The sequence below is a fragment of the Squalius cephalus genome (assembly GCF_949319135.1).
Source record: "Squalius cephalus genome assembly, chromosome: 19".
Classification (NCBI taxonomy): domain Eukaryota; kingdom Metazoa; phylum Chordata; class Actinopteri; order Cypriniformes; family Leuciscidae; genus Squalius; species Squalius cephalus.
The window spans coordinates 1,753,180-1,763,244 of NC_137140.1; the positions used below are offsets into that span (position 1 = coordinate 1,753,180).

General features: G+C 39.1%; 1 protein-coding gene across 1 annotated transcript; it reads right to left on the bottom strand.

The window, feature by feature from the left end:
• Positions 1–3,215: 3,215 nt before the first annotated feature.
• On the bottom strand, positions 3,216–7,967 carry tob1b (transducer of ERBB2, 1b). Its single transcript, XM_079852024.1, has 2 exons — positions 7,742–7,967; positions 3,216–5,319 (listed from the first exon to the last, which is right to left on the bottom strand). The coding sequence occupies exon 2, from the start codon at positions 5,208–5,210 to the stop codon at positions 4,251–4,253; it is 960 nt and encodes a 319-aa protein (XP_079708150.1). The 5' UTR covers positions 5,211–5,319; positions 7,742–7,967; the 3' UTR covers positions 3,216–4,250.
• Between the last annotated feature and the right edge of the window lie 2,098 nt (positions 7,968–10,065).

Genomic DNA, 10,065 nt, shown 5'->3' on the forward strand with positions numbered 1-10,065 from the left:
GTAAAAGTCCTGGCAGAAAGTGATCATAAGGATGTAGTGTAACGACGCCCAGTTCCAGGAATGCACTAATATTTTGTTGGTAGTTCCAGTTTATAACAATTATTAGTTAACACTAAGTTGTTAACACTGCGGAAAAAATAATAATTCGTCGTTACACTACATCCTTATGCATCGCTTTCTGCCAGGACTTTTACGTGCTTTTCCCAAATCACTGAGGTGGCGTCGACGTCCGGGTTTAGCGGTAGCATTAGCCCTTTAAGTAGGCCTACACTTTTTGAGTATCTGTACTTCACTTGAGTATAATTATTTTCTGCAAACTTTTTACTGTAACTTCACTACTTTTGAAAGACAAATATCGTACTTTTTACTCCACTGCATTTCTGTCAAGGTCCTCGAGTAGAGAGTAGTAATGTCAGTCAGGGGAGGATTTTTTTCCCCCATCTCTAAAACGTGATTGGTGACAGACCTATCAGTAATCACTCTTGTAGGGTCACGTGTCGTGAAGTTCAGTGATTTCCCATCATTTGAACACTAATCAACTGGTGGCAAAATAAACGAAGACAGATCCTCCGCATCCATGGCAAATTTTTATAGACCACTTGATTCAAATGTGCATGAATGGATACACATAGATGCGTACTTCTTTTGTTTGGGTGACTGTTAAATAAAAAAAAATGAAAATGATCATGGCTCTTTTTTTCTTTTTTTTGTCAATTCAGTTGTTTAATTTCTATAAGACCTTATGCGCCAGAGAAACGAGGGCGCCGCCATCTTTAGAATATTGTCTTTGAACTTCCGTTTTTGCGGTCGCTCTGTATATTTCTATGGCATTGCTGTCCAGGAGTAATTATCTTTTGAAGTGGATTTACTTAATGTAAAGTTAACGAAAGTGATCATGAGGATTGCAATGTTTAAAGCAGATGTCTTAACAAATGTAAGTAGACCGGGAAGATTTTAAAACGAGCCGTTCATTCATAAATACGCAACAACGCTGTGAAAATACAGACCGGAAGTCAAAAGACAACGAGTGCAGCGCTGAAAAGGGGCGGGGCTACATAAGGGGTTTTATAACATTCTAAAAGCTCCTATTTCCACAGATACTACAAACTAGTATTATTCATTAGGTTGCTTCAGAGGCATAAGGTATTGTAAGTATTACATACAACAATGCAACAATAATAAAACAATGCATTGACATTTACTTTTTACTTTTGATACTTAAGTACTTTAAAAAAACGAGTAGGCTACTTCTGTACTTTTATTTAAGTAAAAATCAGTCTTAACAACTTTTACTTTTAACGGAGTAATATTTCACCAGTCGGATCTGTACTTTCACTCAAATAAAGCCCCTTTCACACAGACTTTCCGGAAAATACACGGATAATGTGTAATCCCGAGATTGTTTGATTTTGGTTCATTCACACTGCCAGTGATTTTCCGGAATCTGTGAGTGCGTTGTGTTGTGTGTTTAGATGGACACTGGCGATGAAGAGGCACGCACAGTATATTAAGATCTGACTGTGCCCAGATTCTGACCCGTTACTGACCTTGATGAAGTACGTTCACTAGAGTACAGTGTGTCTCTGAAAGAGCTTGCTGGGAAAGAGCCTTCTGTTGTGGTAAAGTGACTTGGCACTGCCTGCAAAATGGCACTGACTAAGGTTTGTCCGTGTGCCAGAACAGATTTTTCCAAAACAACGTTGGAATGCTTGTGCTTTACTATAGAATAATTCCCTTTTAAAGACACTGGCGATGGATCAGAAGGAGGCTGTGAAACTGTCTAAAGTTCATCTACATTTCAAACAAATGGCCTTGTTTTCCAGTACAAATATCTAAACATTCTTAAATCAACATACATTTACTGGATAAGCTAAATGAATGAAGATATTAAGTCTTGTGTACTGAGAAATGTATGAGTTTGACCCCACTGGCAGATATTATTTTCTCATTTTAAGCATAAACACTTCAGAAAACAAAACATAATATCTTCAATCATGTTGCTTCTCAAGTAAATGTATCTTGATTTAAGAATGTTTAGATATTTGTGCTGGAAAGCAACATTTTTTTTTTGCAATATATTTACGCACATTCTTACAATCTCAGGAAATGCTTTCAATATGGCCTGGAATGCTCCTCATATTTATGAATTATGTTGGATTTTCCATTGCAATATTCTAGATCTTTTCGTTTCTTTTATGCCCTTTAACCTATATATCCTATACCCTACAGGTTTGGAGTCACGCCAGACAATAACAGTTGGAGTTATCTCTTATCTCTTCAACCAAACCTGTCAAGCCTATAGTACACACTACACAAACACATCATCCACCTCGTAGACAAACATGCGATATGCTTAAGTTGCTACCAAAATAATTCACTCTGCCAAAACATACTTGAGATAAGCAGATGGAGCTCTATCTGCGTCCACGCTGGCATCAGCGAAGGCTCGAACTGCAGTATTAAAAATAAACAAGCGCACATTGTGAAGGCCATGATCTCACACAGGCTTTGCACTTCAGCTGCAAAAACAAAGTGTCCATTTGAAGCTTAATTGCAGCGTCCACAACAGCAATAAGCCTCTCACAGCAATGCAATAAGAGGGAGCACGAGTGATTTGTGTTCAACCTTTACCACGTTTGAGGCACGACTTCTAACATCGAAAATCATACGCAGTTCGGAGAGGAAATGCCATTTGATCGCTGGTTTTAGTTATGACATGGAAGCAGGAATTAATGAGACAGTGAATCAGCAAAAGTGATTATTAATCTTTTAAAGGTCACCTTTTAAAGGTGCCGCACCTCACTGAATGTAGACACGTTCATGCACTGCAATGTTTGGAATTTGCTAAATGTATAGAAAATGAAGTCAGCAGGGCAGGTTTTCATTGTGTCCAAAAGATTCTGCAAGACAACATTTTTTGGGTCATTATTGGCTCCAGTCCATGTTTAGTACAGCAGGATTAAAGAATACGGAAGAAGGTCGTTTTCAGAAATGAAAATCTTACACGGTCTTCCTTCCTAGAAGCCATTTTGTGCTTCAGATTTGGCAAACATTTTGAATCCGAATCATTTTCTCACCTGTGAAAGTCTTGGCGTGTTGAATTAGTGAGGAAACTAACTAAGAGTTGATCGTAGGTCACCGCAAAAACACAGATATCACTCATGTTGAGATATTCATGAAGAATTGACGGGAAAAAGAAAAGACGACCAGTGGTATTCTTGCCTAAATTGTCTTTTATTGAAAAAGGCCAGGGTGCAAATGTCAAATAAAAAAAGAAAAACAAAAATAAGACAAGCATATTTCAAGCATTTTAATACAAACTTAATATAAACTATTTCAGTCCCTCTTGACATGTAAGACACTGACTCAAAATACTTTGTTATACCATATTTTATCAAGTATTGCACAATGTAGGTACAAAATTAATATATACGATTACATTGTCCATCATAATATAGCAAAAATCTGTTTAACTCTTAACAGAAAATACAACTCTTTTTGTTTCAAAAAAGCAAATATTCCTACACTGAAATTCCAACACTAAGGAATATTCTGTACACAATCTTTAGAATTTTTGATCTATTTTTTTTTTTTAAAGATGAATTTCTTTAACAATTTAAAAAAAAAAAGAAAGACAAAAAAACAAAATATATTATAACATAAAGCTTCTGCAGCCATCACAGATCACTGGAGTAGTAAAAAGATATAAATGCAATACCATGTTGTAGAAACAATATATATACTCTGATATTTTACAAACTCTGTACTCAATTAAATTATACAATTAGAAAAAAGACCACGTAACCCCAGATATATATGCATTAGTGCCAATTCCTTAAAAATCAGCCAAGTCTAACCAACTTTTAAAATACTGTAAGAGGCCAGAACTTGAACTTCTGTGTGTTTTTTTTTTTTTTTTACCAATGTTTTAAAGTATTTTTTTTTTCTCCAAAAGGTTGTAAAAAAATCGTTTTTTGCTTTATTGGCAAAAAAGGAAAAGAAAACATTGACGCGTGTTGACCAAGCTGTGTGCGTGTGTGTGTGTGTGTGTGTGTGTGTGTGTGTAACACAAGCTTTTCAGTACAAACTCAAGGGGGCATAAAAATAGATTAGGAAGAAATAAAATAAAATAAAACAAAACACCCTTGGGCTCATGCGCTTATCAGTGACTAATAATAAAGATCTTCGATTTCCACATCCACAGTTGTGCGTCTTTGCCTTGTGTTTTCCTTTTGCCGACAATCCTCCCATTAGTTAGCCATGACTGGCTGGAATTGCTGGTTTGAATACTGCATGTTTCCCAGACTGAAGCTCAAGCCGTCCATGAGAGACTTGTCGTTGATGTTCCCGTACGCGGTGAACACGTCGAAGGCATTGCTGTACGGCTGAGGGCTGATGGCGTTCTCGCTCGGGAAGCTCCCTTGTCCTTGAAGGTTTGGGAACACGAACTCCTTGGCGTTAGGAGACAAAGCCGATGCTTTTTGCTGCGAACTTCCAAGGCCGAATCCATAGAGCGAATGCATGGAGTTGGAAATGGCTTTTTGCTTGATTAGGTTGTTGACGTTCAGGCCTAGGTTGGTGGGAGAGTTGCGGGAAACCTTTCCACCGTTACGCCCACCGTTCTTCATCTTGGTGGAGCCAAACTTGGTGGCGGCGAAGGACGCGGTGGTGAAAGTTAAAGGCTGATTGGATCGTGGCATGAAAGTCGGGCTAACGGATGCCGATTGGCCGAACGGTGGCGGCGATGGCGAACTCGACTCTGAGGACACGCCCACTGGATCAGTGATTGGCATGAAGACCTGAGCCTCCGGGTTAAAACTGTTTCTGATTTCTTTGTCCAACTCAGAGCCGTTTTCGCCGTTATCGTCCACGTATAGCACCTTGACCGCCCCCTTCTCGCCGATCTGGTAGGAAACCTCGAAAGGGTCGATCCAAACGCTGAGATCCTGAGGCAAGTTGTTCCGAACGTCTTCGATGTCCAACCCGCTTTCTTTGGCTGCTTCCTCAACGACCGGATCTACTTTCTCGCCCACATGTATACACCTAAACCCGGATCCTTTGTATGGCTTGTCTGGGTACCAATGTCCTTCGTATTTCTTCTTCAACTGCCTCTCCAACTCTTCGCCGAATATGTTGACTCGTCGTCGTGGGAGTTTGTTGTACAGGTACGAAATTATGAAGTTCAGCGCTACTTGGATTTCAAGCTGCATAGCTGTTTGTCTGTGCCGTCTTTATAGTCGAGTGCTGTAAAAACCTCCAAGGCAGTAGCGATCGGTGCTGGCGGACGAGGAAACGCTTGTTGATCCACTGGAAAATCTCCTTGAAGGGGAAAGAGAGGCAAGGTATTCAGCTGTGAAGAGCAATAAACCATGAGCTATTCAATCACAGCCTACATAAAAACACTACTGATGGAGCGGCAGACGTTCATTAAAGGCCACAAATGCATTTCATAAATCACTGAGACACAAGTAAAATGGTTTAGAGCGATACAATCGGGTTAAATTTGCTTAATCCGTTGCGTTTTGCATATCGTAGGCCTGGGGTTTTAAAGGAGTGCTGGGAGTTTAGAGAAAAACATGCAAATATGTTTGCTTGAAGGGTTAATTCACCCAAAAATGGAAATGATCCTGTATTTTTACTCGCCTCAAGCCATCCAAAGTGTATGTGACTTTGGCTGAAAGAAGAAACACAATAAATAAAAGATATCCTGGCTCTTCCAAGCTTTATAATGGGAGTGAATGGTACCTGAGATTTTGAAGCCATCCATCCATCCATCATAACAGTAATCCATATGACTCCAGGGGTTAATAAAGGCCTTCTGAAGCGAAGCCATGTTTTTGTAAAAGAAATATCCATATTTGTAACTTTATAAACTGTAATCACTGGGTGTAACAGCCGTACGGGAGTCTAGCTCCGGCTAAAGAGTGACCTCTGACCCGACGCATGACCTCTGACCCGACACACATGGCGTATTGATGAATGCAGAAGCACAGAGGATAGAGCAAAACAAAACACTGGTCACGAATTAGAAGTCTAAAACAAGAATTATTAAAGAGAAATGTGGGTGGAGCTTGAGTTTGTGGTTTGAACCGCACAAGGTCACCTGAGCCAACGCTACACCTTCATCCTACATCATGCATCGGGTCAGAGGTCATGTGTCGGGTCAGAGGTCACTCTTCTGCCAGAGCTAGACTCACATACGGCCATTACCGGAAGCCAGTGACTATAGTTCATAAAGTTATAAAGATGTATATTTATCTTACAAAAACATGGCTTCGCTTCAGAAGGCCTTTATTAACCCCTGGAGTCGTGTGGATTACTGTTATGATGGATGTATGTGCTTTTTTGAGCTTCAAATCTCAGGTACCATTCACTCCCATTATAATGTTTGGAAGAGCAGGGATATTTTTTAATATAACTCCGTCTTTGGCTGAAAAAAGAAAGTCATATACACCTAGGATGGCTTGAGGGCAAGTCAATTATGGGATCATTTTCATTTCTGGGTGAACTAACTCTTTAAATAAGAAAATGTATTAAATACTAATTTTATTTAAATAAGCAATGCAGTAGGTTACTACAGTGCATTGGAAAAAAAAATATTCCCATTTATTTTGAATTCTTTCAATCTATCTATCTATCTATCTATCTATCTATCTATCTGGGGGTCCCTCGCACGAGGATGATCACGTTTGGGGGTCTGTGGCATCTAAAGGATTGAAAACCAGTGTTCAAGGGAGATTACATAACACGGATTCTCTTCCCTACTTTATTCCGTCAACTGTTGCGTAAAAACGCCTTTATGTGAATATAGGGCGTTTGAACACAATGCGACACATTGCGCAACAGATCGGCGATCGGATTTCCCGAAGATCGCGACCAATAGCGTGTCGCCCTGCTCGGGGTGTGTAGCCCTGGGCGAATTAGTAATCTATTGTACACATATAATTATAAAGGGAGGCTTACATTCGATAATACAACCAGGAGCTTTGATATTCAGTGGTTAAGACACGAGTCAAGGAAAACATATGCGTAAAATAGTGCGTTTGGGGATCGTAATTCCGACAAAAACAGACGTCGGTTATTGCGTTGCAAACGAGCGTTCGATTTAAATGAGACACTGCCATGATTATTATGAATATGGATGGGAATATTCTGGACGCCGTGTTGAAATGACTGCAAAACCGTAAACAGATCAGCTCAATCGCGTTGGATAAGCCTCTAACTAAATAAATGACGAATCAAAATGTGGATTTGAATGAACTTTGACACTGTAAATGTTTTGGGATTCATGACACAAACAGCTTGAACACACTCACATGATCGCAGGCTACCGTTAGATTAAACGAATTCATGATGAAAAAGCAACCTTTAAATCAAGCACATCCAAGGTCTCAATCCAAGCAGACAACCAACATTTGAGTTAATCGGTTTCTTAAAGCGACAACGCACTCAAATATATATTATACTTGGCATCCAAACGACATGCGTTCTTTTCCTGGAGCACAAAAGATGATTTTAGGGACTGACAGCCTCGGCCATTGACTTATAATGCATTCTCTTTCCATGCCATACAAGTGAATGGACGCTGTCATTGTGCCTAACGCCTCCTTTTGTGCTCCACCGACATTATTTTTGAGTTAAACTACAGCTTTAAGGCAGTGACATTGAGATACAACGATATATATGTATTAACCCCCAGCGAAACGACACATTACGAATGTTCAATGCCAAAAATACTTACATTAAACGACCGTGTTTTTCTCTCAGGGTTGGGCTTCCGCTTCAGTTATCGAAAAGATTATTCCAGTTAGGTTGCATTAATAGGATTACTTGTTTGTTCTTCGGGTAATTGTGTTGTTTTTTTGGAGTCTGTCGTCAAGCAATCCGACTCCCCACTGCCTGGGAGTTTTTACAACTCTGCCCTTTAAACTCCTGACTGGATCTCCTTTATAGCGCTCCTCCGCCACGGACAGGTTGGGGGCGGTGATGCGGTTTTCAGAGGTCAAAACCCCAGCGACGCTCACGATTGGACGAACGCGCCTTCGTCATATATTTGCCTCCGAATTCTCCGCGTTGATTGGCTTTGCTCTGACGTCAATAATCAAAAGGACCCGCCCCTCGACCAATAAACGAAAAATACATTCACGGCTGGCGTTTCTAGTTATGTTTTAAGTGTCTTCCTCCCACACGCAGGAGATATAAACACAATAATACTGCATGCTTTATTATGTTAATCTGATTTATCGAGACGCCTCATAACAGAGTGCTGTTAACAGCCTATCGTTTAAACAGTCTCTCTGCAGCTTTTGTTGACATGATCATGAAGGCTCAGGCTCTTTAATGATCAGATTAAAGGCTCTGAATAATGAATCTCGTTAATAATTTCAGACATATTAAGCAGATAAGAAGGTATAAATAAATAAGTAAATAGGCTACATTAAGAGCAAAGCACTAGCACAGAGCGGAGTGACACTGGTCATTTGTCCACTGAGGTGTAATCTGCCCTTGTGTGTTTTGCGTGAAAAAATACTCAGATGCTATTGGCTGGCCGTGTTTCGTCATCATCAATGCAAATACACTAGTTATTTCAGTATGTGCAGAGAGTATAACAAACAAATGTTATTTATACTGTCATGTAAATACTCCACATACCCAAATATTATGGATTTAAAATGGACTTTTTAGAGAGAAAAAAAGAATAAGATTTTTTTTCTCTTTCCTTCCATTGTTTCAGAATGTTATTTAGCATGTTATATATGTTTTGTTAAAGTAATAAACTCAATATCTGTGGTCATACCTTGTTGTGACATTTTAAGTTATGCAATATGCACAATGCATTGCTTTTGAAGAACATATGACGATGAGTGCATGCGACTAAATAAACATGCAAGTTATTTATTAATGCAAAAGTCAAAATATAATTTTAACAGTGTAAATCAAAACCCAGTTATTCATCTGTCCTGCATGTATTGTAACCTGATACAGCCGTGTTGTGTTGCTTTTTCTATAGGATCAGGAATAGTATGTTGATCTCATATTTCATTGGTCGAGTAAGACAAGCTCCCATACACCAGGGGTTTAAGGTTTAAGGTTTTTGTCGTCGTCATGAATTATTATAAGCTGTGCACACAATAAGCTTATACCATATGGGCTAGGATCAGCAACACTAAAGCAGAGGAATATTGCTCTCTTCAGCCATTGTATCTTTAATAGCTTAAGACATTTGGGAAGTGATTCCAGACTCACAATACAGTTTAAAAGTCGAGATTATTCTGTTTTATAAGCAAGTTCTGCTCTGGGGTCGAGCAGAAATAAAGGTAGTCCCATCTCTGCTGTTTGTCTAAGCAACATTTTCTTATTGGCCTGATTACAGAGTGAGAGGAACATGCTAATGACTGCAGATTTCTAAACTGGGTAGTCAGGATAAGCTAATTTGCTTAGCAGGGATATTGTGAGCGTTCAAAGTTCAGAGAAAGGCAGTGGGAGGAGAAACGACAGACTCAGCCAATCACACGCCTGCTTATTACAACCTTGGTGGATTACAGTGACTGCTGATGCTGAAATGTGACCCGACGGCCTTTCTCCACGGACGTTGTGGAATTAAAAACAATGCATGTCACTTAGGAACCCAAACACTGTCATTTGAGCTCTAAGTGAGGCAGTTTGTATCATAAAAGTTATGCTTTCCTTATCCAACATCAATATTTTGTTTCAGTGTAGCTTATTCAATCAGAACTGACCAAAAAATGTCACATTTTTATTTTTTTTAGTGTTTCGCTTGATCGGAATGGGATGAAATTTGGTGACTTTTGTTGTAGTTGCTATGTGAACACACACACAAGTCATGGACATGATTCAGACATGTTAATCTGAGATATTGGATTTATTGCAAGGTCCTTAAAAAATGATAATTGTACTTTTAATGGAAAAATAGCTCATTAAAAAAGGTATAAATATTACATTGTATCATATCCTCCTGAGACCCAGAAAAAAAAAAGTTTTGTGAATTTAGTTTTTTTCCATGTCATCACACTGTTTAGAGCACAATAAACAAATGGTAAAAAA